Below are 16,197 nucleotides of genomic sequence, written 5' to 3'. Positions count from 1 at the left end.
AACTCTGGAAAGGCTGACTATGATCAATTATTTCATGTACAATTGATCCATAGCTTGCCAAATTCTTGTGCTTGATGTCGTCCACCACCACCTTGCAATCCGATGCAACATGTATGCTATGAGCATTGAGATCCTCAACAAGTGCTAGGGCCTCCCGAATAGCTAATGTTTCAACCGTAGGAGGATCAGATATGTTCCTGATGACAATGGCGGATGCCCCCTGAAAAACTCCCTCTTTGCTGCGGCAAATAGCTGCTGCAACTCCACGGCCCCGTGCTATCACAGCATGAACATTGAACTTTAAGAAACCATCAGGAGGCGTGATCCAACTCGTAGGTCGGACCCTAGGTTGACCGGATGTGCTGTTGCATGGTTTCTCCACGGCATATATATCTGATAAATAAGACTGGATGAAACAGTGTGTTGCCATAGGACTCTGAAAAATGTCCTCATAAATCGCCTTCCTTCTTGTTCGCCAAACAGCCCAGAGCGTGACAACCAGCAAGACGAAATCTTTCTCTGGTAGCTTGTCGTGCATAGAGAATAACCAGTTTTTTGCGTCGGTCTCCTGATTTTGGCTTACCTTTTCTGTCAAATCCTCATCGGCAAGGGCCCAAATGCACCTCGTCATCGTACATTCCAGCAGGGCATGCCTCCATGAATCCTCACATCCGCACAAATTACACAAGTGTGTATCTGACATGTGGCGATGATGTAGAATGTCATCTGTTGGCATCGAGTGTCTCGCAAGGCGCCACGAGAATATCTTTAGCTTGGATGGGACCCTTATGTGCCAGAGATCTGTCCATGCCTTTCGCGTCGCGCTCGAATCTGAATTTCCTGCATTTACATCCATCCAGTTCTCTCTGCTCTCCTTTGTGTTCATGATCATATGATAAGCCGACTTCACATTTACAGGGTGGGCTCCCCAGTAAAAAGTAATAACTTCATATATGTACACCGCGGGAAGCCCATTACCGTCGCGCTCGTTAATTAGTTGCTCCCCGGACGGAGGGAGCTCCTATAGGGCGCCATCTGCGCCGCTTAATGTTCCTGGCGCTCGCGCGCGTCGCCTGGCGGGCCGGCCCAATAACCTCGCCAAAAAGAAAACGCGGTTGAAACATAATTTCGCCAAAAAGCAAACATGGTAGAAACATAATTGCAGGTACTGGGATTTGAACCATCGCACCTACATATACAGCCGAAAGAAAACAGTGCAGTTACCGCTTACATGTCTATAATCCAAAAACAAACCTACTTAATACTTCTTCTAGTACAACATTGACATAACTTCTGTACCATAAAAATCATTTCAGAAAAGGGAAACGTAAAAAAGAAAAAGGAAATCATAGATCTGTAATAAAAGATCAATTTTAAAAAACATTCATGGAACTCGAAAAGGTTTATCAATTTTTTAAAAAAAAAGATGAATTAGAAAAAAAAGTTAACCAATTCTGAAAAAAGTTCATCGAATTTGAAAAAAATTAGTTCATCAATTCTGAATATAGTTCATCAAATTTCGAATATTCCTTTTCTTTTAAACCCGAACTATGTTTTTCAGAAACTGAACAAATTTCGAAAAATGGAATACTTTTTTTGTACTGTGAACAATTTTTAGAAAGCAAATTTAGAATACACATTGAACATTTTCTTAGTATAGGGTGAACATTATACAAAGAAACACTGACCATTTTTTTAGAATACGCTGAACTTTTTTTGAGTACATGCTGAACAAAATTTCTCTACACGATGAACATTTTTTATACACACTGAACATTTTTTCAATGTATGGCGAACAATATTCAAATACACATAGAACTTTTTTTAAATACGATGAACTCCTTTTGAGTGCATACTGAACAAAATTTCTAGACATGATGAACATTTTTTTATACACACTGAACATTTTTTCAATGTATGGCGAACATTTTTCTTCAATACGGTGAACAAAAATTTCATAAAATTTGAAAATTAGTTCATCGAATTTGAAAAACAGTTCACAAAATTTTAAAAGTAATTCATCGAAATTCAAAAAAGTTCATGGATTTCAAAAAAGTTGACCGTGTTTGATTTGTTTATCAAATTTCAAAATAAAAGTTCATTGACTTTGATAAAAGTTCATCAACTTTGAAAAAAAAGTTCATCAAATTGAGAAAAAGTTCACAAATTTGAAGAGAATGTTCATGTATTTTTTAAAAAATGAAAAATATATAAAAAAAGAACAAAACAGTTCTAAGAAAAACGAAAAGTAAAAGAAAAAAACTAAACGAAACTCTTCCAAGAAAAAGTAGAAAAACGTAAAAGAAACAAGAAAGAATAAAAGAAGTAAAAAACTGATGAGAGACGCAAAAGGTGCGGTGGCTGTGGTGGTTATCGTAGTGTGCATATGACCAGGAAGTCACGGTTCGATTCCCACTGCGTTCGTATTATTTTTGCTCCTTAATAAAGAGGAGGGAAAAAATGAAATGGGCCGGCCCGCGTGGAGAAGGGGGTGTGCGCCCGTTTGCCCTAACACCTAAAACGGGCGCTTAAGGCGCCGTTTAGGAAATGCCCCGGACGGAGGGGGTCATTTACAGGGTGGGCTGAACTTGTCCACAAGGCCCAACTGGCGCCTCGGAATAAAAAATCGCGGGAATCGCCGGGCTGCTTCCAATTTGCAAGAGACCAGTTCCCATGGAGCCGTGGTTGCCGGTGCTCCGCCACCTGCTCGCCTCCTCCGCCCCCAACGCCGCCGCCTTCTCGTCCTCGAACAGCAGCCCCCGCTCTCCTCCTCCGGCCGCGGGCCTCCTCCGCCTCCTCCTCTCTCCGGTGCCCACGCTCCCCGCCTCCGAACCCACGGCCGTCCTCTTCCAGACCCTCCCACCCTTGCTTCAGTCCCAGGCGCTTTCCTTCCTGTCCTCCTCCGCCTCCCTCCTTGACCCGCTCCAGCTCCGCTCACTCGCCTCTCGCGTCCTTTCTGCTCCGCCGGGCCGGTGTGACGAATTCTGGGTCCGCCGGGGCGCCCACCACCTGCTCGACGGATTGCCTGACAAAGACGTTCCTGATGTCCCCTGGGAGTTCAACGAGGAGTTCCACGAGCCGCCGCCGTGGCTTAAAGCAGAGGCGGCACGGACACAGCCTGTCCTTCCGTGGCTGCCTCTCGATTGCTGGAGCATGATGCCGGGTGGGGTCTGTGCCAGCCGGGATGGTTTAGACGGAGTTTGGTTGGAGTCTCTGGGGCTGGAGCAAGAAGAGTATTCGTTCATGCAGGAGGTTGGGCGCGCTCCTTCTCCTCCGGCTCCTCCACTAGGAAATTCAGTTGTCCACAGGGCTCTAGCTCTGAAGAAGGAAATTGAGATGGCAGAGTCAGTTTTGGGTGCTCAGCAGGCAGCCAACAATTTGCATGATCTCTGCCTTGAATCCGGGAATGCTGAGGCGGTACTTACCTTAGTACAGCCTTGGGAAGCTGATGATGACACAGTGAGGGTTCTGCTTTCAAATTTGGTACTTGAGGAAGATGCGATGCATGGAAAAGGCCCGGCACTTGTGCTGTGTTCTCTTGCCCTACCAAAGTTACTTGACCTTCAAAGAGCAGCTTCATCTGGTCTTCTTTCTGCTGCATTAGATGTCTGCAAACGTCACCCAGCTGCTGCACTGGAGGCTGTCCTCTTCCCACTAGTTCTTAGAAAACAAGGCCTGAATGCTCCTCAGTGCGATGCGCTCACACGGATTGTCAAGGATTGCATGCATCCTTTGCATGTCACCGCCTTCTGTCATAGGTTGCTTTCAGGTGAGGAGAGAGAGCGGAAACCGATCTGTATGCCTCAGCATCGGGAAAATATTGGCTGCGATTTGGTCTGGACAGAATCTCTCTTTGCACTATTCTACAACATTCTCAGTCAAGACATTTGCCTAACACCAAGCACCATCGAGAGGCTAGTGTCCATGATTGATGATATGGCAATAAAGTTTCCAAAGTCGCTTAAATTTGGCAACTTTTTTCTGTGCTTCGTCTCGAAGTGTTGGCATGTATGTAAGATTCACAGGGTTTTACTCGAGAGAGCTGCTGAGACAACCAACACTTTCTTGACTAAAGCTATATTGGCCAAACTGCGGCCTGCTAATTGAAGTGATGTCTTGAGTGTTCAAAGATAAGCTCCTGGTGGGCTACTTGCCATTCAGATTAACCAAGTATGTGACTGCATTGAAGGATTATTTTGTTTAAATGGACAGCTTTTGTAGTTCGAGAAACCATTACTTCATATACAGCGTAGCAATCAATTTACTATGAAAATGTTATTAAGAAAAGGTACATAATTTTCTTATGCATGGCTCAAGTGCAACAAAGTTTGACTTTAGCAATGAATTTATGTTCAGTTAAGTTTACGATTTCTAGTAAGGGTTGTCTTTGACTTTTAAAATGGACAGCTTGTGTAGTACCAGAAACAATTGAACAACGATGCATATAGCCATATACGCAAAGTAGCAAGTAATTTACTATTAAAAAGGCATTTATAAAAATATAGAATTTCTGTTATATATGACTCAAATGCAGCAAGATTGGGAGATTGTCGTGAAATCCAGGATGTCCACAACAACAACAACAACAACAACAACAAGGCCTTTAGTCTTAACTGTAGTTAACACTTAACAATTATCCAGTTGTCAATTTCAGTTGTACCTACCCTACCCAAGAGGCCAAGACCATAGGTTTCAATGTGATATGTATGCATCCGATGCCTTCATGTTAGTTTGTTAAATTGTTATGCTCATATGCATGTGTTTTTCTATCAGTGTAGGATTTGTTATTAGATCTCTGTTAACCATGATTCTCTGTCATAGGCACACAGATATGTTCCTGGTGCCCAGCTCATGCGTTTCAGATTCAGTTAGCTCATGAGTAGGTTCTGCTTTTCTTTTTTCCTTGAACCGAGTAGTTTCTGCTCTTGAACAAATGAGTCGAGGATGTGAAATGTTTTCTAGTGCATACATGTTTCCTGTTACTGTTTCGTTGCTACACAACTATTCTGAGTCATATTTCACATGGCGTATCATTAGCGCAGTCGGCATACATGTTTCCTGTTACTGTTTCGTTGCTACACAACTATTCTGAGTCATATTTCACATGGCGTATCATTAGCGCAGTCGGCGTGACTGCCGGTTTAAAATGCAAATAACTTTACTAAGCTAGTAAGCTCTGGGATAAATTTTGCCTAAAGTGACTTTGTTATATTTCTATAGCATGAATGGAACATTTTTATAGCCTGCAGCCATTCTTTAGCAGCTATCATTTAACACTTGAGTTACAGAAAAGCAAATATACAGGTAAATCGAGCAGTTATTCCTCTACGAAAAATAAGACTGACAACACAAATACACAATACATAGTTCTTAGGAGTTCCACTTGTCTTGCTCAGAGCTGGTACATAAAGTAGCTTTTGACTCAAGTCATTTGAATACCATCTTTGTAGTTTGGAACCTTGATACCTTGTCTGTGAACTTGGTAGCGGAATAGAAATTAAGGTAGTCTTGGAAACGGTATTGGCTAGGATATGTGAGATTTGGAGCTGGGAAGATTATAGCATCGGCACCTGGGTTATAGAATGTCGCAATAGATAGGCGGCTCCCATTCTGATTGGGAAGTACCTGATGGCAAATGCTCTTATATATTCCATTGCTTATCACTTCAATCTGATCTCCGAGGTTTACGAAAATTCTATTTCCTTTTGTTGGTGGTATTGAGATCCACCTACCATCTTTCATGAACTGCAAACCTGGGACCAAGTCATCTTGAAATAGAAGTATGATCCCCCCAGCATCAGTGTGTCCACGGAGTCCCATCACTACTTCTGGGTGACTACACCTGGGGTATTTTGCCACCTTTATGCCTATGGAAGGCTTAGTGAAAGCTTTCTTCAGGTAATCCTTGTCCAGCCCAAGATTTTCACTCATGACTTCTGCTAGCTGCTCGGCCAACTTGACTACTTCTTCAGCATATTCAGGAACTGTAGTACTGCACAGTTGATTAGTTTGTATTAGTACACTTACAAACTTCACAACCTCTAATTTCCTGATTTACTAGGCATCTGAACTGCGGTTTATGGTGATATACTACTATAATTTAGATTGCAAACTCACCGAAGCAGCTCCGGAATGTCATGAATATTTGATTTTGGCTGATGATGATACATGAAGCTGCACTCCCAGTCAACATTTGAGGTGACTTTGTCAGGACCAACGGTTTTTGCTATCTCAGAGCTGTAGAAGTTCTTCTCCATGTTTTGCTCATAGTGTTTATTCACCAGTTCCTTGGTTCTGTCCATGAGGTCATCATTGATTCCATGATTCTCCAGCTGGCATAAAGTTATGGTGCATAACAAATGACAACAGTGAGAAGGTAGAGTGTAAATGTATTTCATCAATATAATGATCTTATATTTCCTTACTTACCCAAAAGAATCCCCATTGTGCACAGGCATCATGGAGAAGCGAAAGTGTCTCTGATCTCTTCTCGCCATGTAGCTCATCCATCTTTATCACTGGAATTTCCATTTCCTGAAACACTGAGTATGGATTTCTAGCAAAATGGGCTAACCTTCTCAAGTTGATCTGCTACAGCTACAGAAAACTAGGTATTTATAATGGCCGAGACACGAATGCTGGGAAATACTTTTTCCTGGATTTCAGAACATGATGTGGTTTGAAAATGAAAGAAAGCTTGTTTTCTCATGATGCACATGTAAAATCATGTCCAGGTACATTTCACTACATGATGTGGTTCGAAATTGCCATGTGATGTAGCCAGTATAACTGCATAACTTGTCTAGCATCCTTCAGAACTAATCATCATGGTGGTTGACTTATGAGCTACACATGGTGCCTATTCGCCCATCCTGTTTTACTTGCATATAAAAGTGAATGGTGGTGGCAGCCATCTTAGTTAGATTACAAATTACCTTCATTGGATCAGCCCCGCCGCCCTGAATCGTGGTGATGATGTTACCGCGGCACAGATCAGGGAGGAGTAAAATCTCAGTTTGGAGATCTTTCAGGTCAGACTAATCATGACTGTTGGTCTGACTTTCTGATTCAATGCATGAAGGCCTGTATGCAGAGTCAACCACAGAATAACTTAAATTCATCCTTGATCAATTCGTTGCAGTTTCGTACGCCGATGTGAGCCTAGATTTTCTCAGGGATTTGCTAGATCGTGTTTGCAATTTTCTAAAACTGCACTTGTCAGTTTTCTGTGGAAGCAGCTCCCCTGACGTACGGCACATGCCGTTGGGGGCACTGACATGTGGGCCTGATCCCTGATGGGCCCACCTATCAGTGGCCGAACGGTACCCTGCCGCACGGCAGAGAATCCTCGTCGTTTTCTGTAGATTACTATTGAGCCACCTCTGGGAATACAAGATGATGTTTAATCCCCAGCCCTTAATGGTTAGCTGAATTCTGCCTCTCGCCTCACTAATACTCCCTCCGTTCCATAATTATTGTCGTGGTTTTAGTTCCTTCATTTCTCGAAGCATCTGCTGTGTCTTTAAGACCGACGATCAATCACCTCAAATATAAGATGCATCTGATATCTGAACACCGTTACATTTTTTTTTATTCCTGTTGAAGGGTTGAGACTCATGTGCTTGACTAAAGCCAATAGATGCTCTGTTGGTGCATGCTTATTTGCTGAAGGGCTCTTAACTTGTTTTCATTTCAGCTAACCGAAATTCCATTTCTTGGAACTGAGTGTAAAGTTAGTGTGTCACCGATATCTAGTTGAAAGTTGAGCTACTGTTTTCCTTAATAAGACGCCCTTTGGTTGTCTTTTCTTTAGAAAAATATAAATATTTACATGTAATGTAACCACACTAATTTTACACCGATTCCAAGGGTGAAACTTTTTTTCTTTACTTTTTTGCTTGCCCCTCATGCGCTTTGCCCTTTAGGCCATAATGAGTTCGACTGGGTGTGTGTGTGGTCCTCCAACGTCCATTCCACCCTGATGGGTGATGGCTCTGATGAAAGAAGTCGATATAACCCTCTAGGGTTTTAGAAACCGGCATCCAGCCTCAAACAGTAAAACAGTTAATTAACCTCTAAAATTTATAGTACAGGCAAATCACCCCCTAATCCCAATTAAGGGTTTATTTGGTTGCCTAGGTTCCTCGGATCCCTTGCTTTTTCTGGGACCGAAACCCACGTGCAAACTCAAAACCCTCTCTTTGGATGTTCTAATCCACAGGACGTGCCAGCAAGCGAGGGAGCAGAGTTTCGTGAGGAGGCGGAGGAGCATCGTGCGGGGGGAACGGCACGTGGGAATTTTCCACGAGTGCGGAAGCGTGCGAGCTCTACTCGAGGAAATGAAGGGTTTGCCATGTGCTCTTGAAATTCTCATTTTGGGATTTAGCACCCTAGGCTTTCTCCCCCTACTCACCAAACAAAGCCTAAGTGATTTTTGCCAGTGGTTTTGCTTATGTGCCTCTGGACGATTGCGAGGTGGCTTGGTGGAAGGCGTAAAGCGATATGAGGATGATTGCCATGTCGGCTTGGTGGTAGGCGTGAAATGATATGGGGACAACGCGTGAAATTTCACCTACTCCCTAGCTTTTTTTTTGAGGGATACCCACTCCCTAGCTTGGAGTCCGTCTTTGTTGGAACTTGGTTGTATGGATGCTTGCCTGGGCTGGCCCATGGCCTCGTGGAAGTACATATATCCTCTTATATCACGGTATGTATAATGCCTTAAGAAAAGTATCGGTATATATAGAACTTATCTACTAGTAAAAAGTGTTCTAAACGAATTAGTAGTAAAAATGGGGAGCTGCTATGTGTGGGAAGCCCTATTTCACGTGTAGGTTGCCCAATAGCCACCAGTCGTGCACGTGAATTAAAAAAATGATCCTGAATTAAAAAATCACAAATTTGAAAGATGTCCTCAAAATAAAAAGAAAAGAAAAGAAAAGGAAAAGGAAAAACGAAAGACGAAAAAAATAAAAAATAAACTGAATAAAGAAACGAAAAAAACCCTGAAAAACAAACAAAAATTGAAAGAGGGAACCTACTCTACTTAGGCTGAGCCGAATTCAAGTATAGACTGACGGGGGTGTTCGCTTGGTCGACCTACGCGTTAAATGGAACCCCGGCTATGTATCGCGCACGCGGGTAGCAATGCATGCTCGCCCAAGTCAACTCTAGGTGGGCAGCCCATCTACTACCTATTGTGTGGGACAAAAATCGCCGGGTGCTAGCCTCCGAGCAAGCGAGTAGACGGTTTGTATTCCCTCCAATCGATATTAATTGTCGCTGCTTTATTACAACTTCAGAGGGAGTATTTTTTTTTCTCTCTCCATTTTTTGTGTCGTCTTATTGTAATTTGGAAAATAATATTTTTTAAATCGGGCATGAATTCAAGAAAAAGTGCACAAATTTGAAAAAAACATATTATGAATTTAAGAAATGTTCGAGGATTAAAAAATGTCCATGAATTTGAAAAATATTCATGAATTAAAAGAATTCCTACTGAATTGAAAAAATGCTCAAAAATTCAATAATAACATGTTCATAAATCTGAAAAATGTTTACAGGATTAATGCTAAAGAATATCACAATTATTCGTGAATTTGCAAAGACGTTCACAAATTATTCCTGAATTTCCAAAAATGTTCACAAAATTGAAACACTAACTGAAAAATATACCAAGAACTGTTTTTGAATTTCGATTATTTTTCTGAATTCGAAAAAGATTCATGAATTTGAAAATGATTGCCAGATTCAAAAAGTACATGAATTAGAAAAGGGTTGTTGACTTGAACAAAGTTCATGAATTTAAAAAATATTTGTGAATTAAAGGAATGTTCGATGAATTCACAAAAATGTTCACGATTTTTAAAGTGTTCATATATTTTGAAAACCATGCGCAAACTTATAAATGTTCATTAATTCAAAAAATATTTTGGATTTCAAGACAAATCCCATGAAACTAAAACAATGTTCATAAATTTTATATTCATTTGAAAATTTCCATGAGTATAGCAAAAAAATCATGAATTTAATAAGTGTCCGTGAAATTTAAGAAATAATCAAGATTTTTAAAATGCTCTTGAGTTTGAGATTTTTGAAATATTCACGGATGTAAAAATATCACGAGCTAAAAAAATAAAGGGAGGGGGATTTGAAAAAAAATCATCCTGAAATAGCAGGTCGAAAGCTTTTAGATGCGTAACAGGAGAACAAGAAATCAGGCAAACCAGTCCCGAGCGGATGCGCACGAATACAAAATCCATTTAAGATACCATCCCTGGTGGGAGCCACTACGACGATTGTTCGGAATTGCTCGCAGAGAGCTATATATAGTGTTCGCAGGCCTCGAGCAATAACGGTCGCTTGCTTGTTGTCTATGTTCGATCGGCCAGTGTGCTCATGTGTTGGTTTCTCGTGTGAAAAAAGCTCCACTAGCACAGAAACACTGTCTCTGTTTCTTATAGATCTAAAAATGTTCACAAATTTGAATTGCTTAGGAATTTAAAATTGTTCACAAAAGGATTAAAAAAAGTGACTTTGAAATAAGTTCACGGATTTGATGTAAATGTTCACTAATTTGAAAAAAATGTTTGTGTATGTCAAAAAATGTTCACTAATTTCAAAAATTCCATGATATGGACAAAGTTCGTGAATTTTGAGAAAAGTCATGAATTCGAAAAGGTTTGTGAATTTCTAAAATATCATGATTTTTAAAAATTACATGATTTTTTTAATAAAAAAATGATCCATGCATCTAAAGTGGTCATGTTTTAAAAAATGAAATAGAAAATTTAAAAATTAAAAAGAAAGAACAGAGAAAATAAACAAACCAAATATAAAAAGGACAAAAGAATAACAGAAAAACGGCGTAGAAAACCAATGAAATCTTCTAGAAGGTTCTCAAAACCAATCCTTACATGGGCCGGCCCACATAGGAACTACAGTAGGCGTTGTGTATTGATTGGCTTTATTTGGTACATAAGCATCAAATAGGATTCTCCGTAAAAATGTCTTATACTTTTTTGACCTGTATGGTTTCACGTATTAAAACCCTGATGATTTTTATGTAACTATTGGATAAGCTCCAACAGTACCAAAATTGTAATTATAAAAAATACCATCGTGATTGGGAATATTAGAAACTAGATGTCGATCGAAAAACTTCCTTTCTTTTGAGATAGCTAGAGGGTGATCCTTTTAGTGTTAATATAATATATTTCACACACAATATAGGGTCATCATTCTGAACTCTTCTCTACTGCAAACCGGTGAAGATCTTTAGTGGTCCATGTTGAAATTGATCTCTAGTTATAACAAACCAAGAGAGAAGAAGGGAGTGTTCGCACACGAACACATCACCATGTACCCTCGACGCCAGGGGTGATGCACCGCAGCTCACGTCAAAGGAGACCCGACCGGAAGCGTGATAGCAAGCAATCCTACGAGCGCTTTTGTAGACCCGAAACCCCACATGCACAGGAGGAACCTCGTCAGGGCGCGCGGCGGCTATGTGCTGCCCTGGGTTGACCTGATCGCCCCTAGGGCCTCAAGGTTCGCCACCCCGTGACTAGAAGAACGAATGAAGAGTGAGAGAGAAAGAATAAGGGAGAAGATAAAAGTAAAGGTAAAAGATGATAGATTGATTTATTGATTGTGTGTTGTCTCAATCGGTCGTCACTCCCAACATATATAAGAGGCAGATGGACTTCTCGCACAAGAAAATGACTTCAAATCCCGTCCAAATCTTTTCAAAATTACCCGAATTCGGATTTAGGTAAGTCTGAGACGACAGTTCGATTTTTGAATCTCACAGGTCACAACCAACCTCGTATGAAGATGAGACCAAAAGCAAATTTAACGGTTTCAACGAGACGAATAGCTTTCATGTTAAACGTTTTTCGAATAGAGGCCATCTTCAATACCCTGTGGGGCTATCTTTAACTTCCAGTCGGACTCGGTCATGCAGCTTTCTTGGCTGTCCGAGTCTTGTAGCAACCTTGCAGACGATATATTTTCTCAGATGACGATGACTTCAAAAGAAAAGTTGATTGTTCAACAATTTGCACAACATTAGTGTAGAACACTTTTTCATATGAGACCATATCTAGATAATACTTTGAGCCCTTCTTCAGTTTCTAGTCGGATTGGCCTTAACAGTTTCCACTTGGCCGGCAAGCTTTTTACCGGCAAGGTTTTCACACCGGCAAGCTTCCACGTCGGCAAGGTTTTCATGCCAGCAAGCATTCGCACTGGCAAGCTTCCCGCACCGGCAAGCATCCCATGGCGCCAAGGTTTTCACGCGAGCAAGCTTTCACGCGGGCTAGCTTTCCACGCGGGCTAGCTTTTCACTTGGCCGGCAAGCTTTCCACGCGAGCAAGCTTCCACGCCGGCAAGATTTTCAGGACGCCAAGCTTTCCACTCCGGCAAGCTTTCCATGCTGACAAGCTTCATTCAGCCAGCAAAGGCCGAATAGCTCAAGCGACCTATCAGACATCACCTAGGTGGGTGTCCAGTCCCTCGTGTCACTTTTTCACGCAGGATAGGTCCACATAGTGTTGCCTCTAACTTTTGCATACGAACTCAAATTGAGATGATTTTTATATCAAAATCAACCGATTCGACGAGAAGGAGATAATCCATGTAGAATATTTTTTTCATATGAGGCCGTCTTGGGGGCGTAATCAGCCAAACAGTGATCTGAACATAAATTTTTGAAACTTTGAACACAATTTCGGCTCCTAAGATGAGGTCGGATGGTGATGACGCAAACATCAAAGTTGCTCAATTTGATGATACAAAACTTTTAATGTTGAAACCCTTTTTCATTTGAGGCCATCTACATTGCATCTCATACCATGCCAAAATTTGGTGTCAACACATGCCCCCCTGTTTTTCATCAAAGCTTGGATGCCGAAAAAATAATTTGCACCGTAATTTTTCTAAGAATGATGTCAACACTCCATCTTCCATTTATATTTCTCAGGGTGATAATTATGCAATCGACCGAGTTTATGCTAAGGGCGATAATCGTATATCGGCCATTGCCTATCTAGGCTTCTTGCCACACACTCGGGTGGTATTTCTTCAGATATTTTCCATTGAGGGCTCGAGGTAACAATGTACCAGGTATGGATTCCACCAAATATGAGTTTCCAGGAACTACTCTTGTACTCTTAAAAGGTCCTTCCCAGCTTGGAGACCAAGATACTTCTTGAGCTTGTGTTGTTTTTTCCCTTGAAGAGGAAAGGGTGATGCAACAAAGTAGAGATAAGTATTTCCCTCAGTTTGAGAACCAAGGTATCAATCCAGTAGGAGACAATGCACAAATCACCAATACCTGCACAAACAATCAAACAACTTGCACCCAACGCGATAAAGGGGGTTGTCAATCCCTTCACGGTCACTTGCAAAAGTGAGATCTAACAGAGATAGATGAAACTAAACAAAAGATAAAGTAAATAGTTTTGGTATTTTTGGTTTATAGATCAGAAAGTGAAAGATTGCAAAATAGTAGATCGGAAACTAATATGATGGAAAATAGTAGATCAGAAACTTATATGATGGAAAATAGACCTGGGGGCGAGGGAGTCTCGGACTAGGGGGTCCTCGGGCGTCCGACCTATTCAATATGGGCCAGACTGATGGGCTGTCAAGATCAAGGAAGAAGACCACCTCCCGTGTCTGGTTAGGACTCCTGTATGCGTGAACGACAAGATTAGGTGTTCGGATATGTTATTTACTTTCTGTGTAAACCGACTTTGTACAAGCCTAGGCCCCTCCGGTGTCTTATATAAATCGGAGGGTTTAGACCGGAGGAAAAATCATAACATTCATAGGCTAGGAAATCTAGGGTTTAGCCATTACGATCTCGAGGTAGATCAACTCTTGTAACCCCTATACTCATCGAATACAATAAAGCAAGACGTAGGGTTTTACCTCCTTTAAGAGGGCCCGAACCTGGGTAAAACATTGTATCCCTTTGTCCATTGTTACCATTGATCCTCAAACATACAGCTTGGGTCCCCCTACTCGAGATCCACCGGTTTCGACACCGACATTTGTGCTTTCATTGAGAGCCCTGCTGTGTTGTCAACAGAAGGATTGATGGCGCGCCTCTTCATCAACGATGATACTGTGTCCAGGGAGACTTTTCTCCCCGAACAGGTCTTTGTGTTCGGCGGCTACATGCTGACTCGGCTGGCTGCCTTGAGTAGGTCAACAGCTACGCCTCCGGTCCTAGATCAGGTTTGGGAACTTGAAGTACGTCACTGATATCCGAGGGGATCTGATCTTCGAGGGGTTCGCGGCCCCAACTGCTGCTCCTCACCCTCATGAAGAGGGCCCTTCTGATCCGCTATCAGATCCCACCCAGGGGTCAATGCTCACACTTGCCTCGGCCTTAGATCCGGGGCAGATCACACTTTTCGACGATGGGAGGATCGACCCCGCCGGACTCTCTCCTATCATGGAACTCTCAGCCGGAGACCCAGATGCGATCACGCCATTGGTAACCCCGGAGTCAAACGGGACTCTCTCAGTGATCGGAGAGCCGGACTTGCCTCTGGAGGATAACTCCGAACCGTTGAGGTCTGCGCCCCCTGGACTCAATCAAGTGCCCGGCCCCCCAGATCCGCAGACTCCCATCCAGCTTTCGCTTTTAGAGAAGCACTAGGCTTAATACAATCTCTTGCCATTATGGAAGCTTTGCCTCGGAACTACACCCAACATAGGCTTGTTGGGGAACGTAGTAATTTCCAAAAAATTCCTACGCACACACAAGATCATGGTGATGCATAGCAACGAGAGGGGAGAGTGTCCACATACCCTCGTAGACCGAAAGCGAAAGTGTTAGCACAACATGGTTGATGTAGTCGCACGTCTTCACGACCCGACCGATCAAGCACCGAAAGCACGACACCTCCGAGTTCTTGCACACATTCAGCTCGATGACGTCCCTCGAACTTTGATCCATCCGAGTGTCGAGGGAGAGTTCCATCAGCACGACGGCGTGGTGACGACGATGATGTTCTATCAATGCAGGGCTTCGCCTAAGCACCGCCATGATATTATCGATGTGAACTATGGTGGAGGGGGGCACCGCACACGGCTAAGAGATCTCAAGGATCAATTGTTGTGTCTATGGGGGTGCCCCCTCCCCCGTATAAAGGAGCAAGGGGGGGAGGTGCGGCCGGCTAGGAGGAGGCGCGCCAGGAGGAGTCCTACTCCCACCGGAAGTAGGACTCCCTCCCTTCCTTGTTGGATTAGGAGAAGGGGGGAAAGAGGAGGAAGAGAGGAAGGAAAGGGGGGGGGGGCGCCGCCCCCTCTCCTTGTCCTATTCGGACTAAGGGGGGAGGGGCGCGCGGCCCTGCCCTAGCTGCCTCTCCTCTTCTCCACTAAGGCGCACTATGGCCCATTAAGCCCCCGGGGGTTCCGGTAACCCCTCGGTACTCTGGTAAAATCCCGATTTCACTTGAAACACTTCTGATATCCAAATATAGGCTTCCAATATATCAATATTTATGTCTCGACCATTTCGAGACTCCTCGTCATGTCCGTGTTCACATCCGGGACTCCGAACAACCTTCGGTACATCAAAACTCATAAACTCATAATATAACCGTCATCGAAACTTTAAGCGTGCGGACCCTACGGGTTCGAGAACTATGTAGACATGATCGAGACACGTCTCCGGTCAATAACCAATAGCGGAACCTGGATGCTCATATTGGCTCCCACATATTCTACGAAGATCTTTATTGGTCAAACCGCATAACAACATACGTTGTTCCCTTTGTCATCGGTATGTTACTTGCCCGAGATTCGATCATCGGTATCTCAATACCTAGTTCAATCTCATTACCGGCAAGTCTCTTTACTCGTTCCGTAATACATCATCCCGCAACTAACTCATTAGTTACAATGCTTGCAAGGCTTATAGTGATGTGCATTATTGAGTGGGCCCAGAGATACCTCTCCGACAATCGGAGCGACAAATCCTAATCTAGAAATACGCCAACCCAACAAGTACCTTCGGAGACACCTGTAGAGCACCTTTATAATCACCCAGTTACATTGTGACGTTTGGTAGCACACAAAGTGTTCCTCCAGTAAACGGGAGTTGCATAATCTCATAGTCATGGGAACATGTATAAGTCATGAAGAAAGCAATAGCAACATACTAAACGATCAAGTGTTAAG

At 42.7% G+C, this 16,197-nt stretch overlaps 2 protein-coding genes across 2 annotated transcripts; one reads left to right on the top strand and one right to left on the bottom strand.

Annotated features, from left to right (window-relative positions):
• Positions 1 to 2,643: 2,643 nt before the first annotated feature.
• On the top strand, positions 2,644 to 5,260 carry LOC123163107 (uncharacterized). The gene has a single exon (XM_044580868.1). The coding sequence runs from the start codon at positions 2,674 to 2,676 to the stop codon at positions 4,105 to 4,107; it is 1,434 nt and encodes a 477-aa protein (XP_044436803.1). The 5' UTR covers positions 2,644 to 2,673; the 3' UTR covers positions 4,108 to 5,260.
• A 167-nt stretch (positions 5,261 to 5,427) lies between these two features.
• LOC123163108 (1-aminocyclopropane-1-carboxylate oxidase 1) lies at positions 5,428 to 6,562 on the bottom strand. The gene is made up of 3 exons (XM_044580869.1): positions 6,430 to 6,562; positions 6,118 to 6,332; positions 5,428 to 5,992 (listed from the first exon to the last, which is right to left on the bottom strand). The coding sequence occupies exons 1-3, from the start codon at positions 6,529 to 6,531 to the stop codon at positions 5,428 to 5,430; spliced, it is 882 nt and encodes a 293-aa protein (XP_044436804.1). The 5' UTR covers positions 6,532 to 6,562.
• Between the last annotated feature and the right edge of the window lie 9,635 nt (positions 6,563 to 16,197).

This window comes from Triticum aestivum, chromosome 7B (genome assembly GCF_018294505.1).
Source record: "Triticum aestivum cultivar Chinese Spring chromosome 7B, IWGSC CS RefSeq v2.1, whole genome shotgun sequence".
In the NCBI taxonomy this organism is placed as follows: domain Eukaryota; kingdom Viridiplantae; phylum Streptophyta; class Magnoliopsida; order Poales; family Poaceae; genus Triticum; species Triticum aestivum.
Note: the sequence above shows the minus strand (reverse complement) of the source record. Positions and strands in the feature narration are given on the sequence as shown.

Bases quoted from the DNA above. Each gene is read 5' to 3' on its own strand.
- LOC123163107 (XM_044580868.1), top strand. From the start codon at position 2,674: ATGGAGCCGTGGTTGCCGGTGCTCCGCCACCTGCTCGCCTCCTCCGCC.
- LOC123163108 (XM_044580869.1), bottom strand. From the start codon at position 6,531: ATGGAAATTCCAGTGATAAAGATGGATGAGCTACATGGCGAGAAGAGA. The intron at 6,333-6,429 runs GTAAGTAAGGAA...ACTTTATGCCAG, and splicing joins CACAATGGGGATTCTTTTGG to CTGGAGAATCATGGAATCAA. The intron at 5,993-6,117 runs GTGAGTTTGCAA...TCAACTGTGCAG, and splicing joins GACATTCCGGAGCTGCTTCG to TACTACAGTTCCTGAATATG.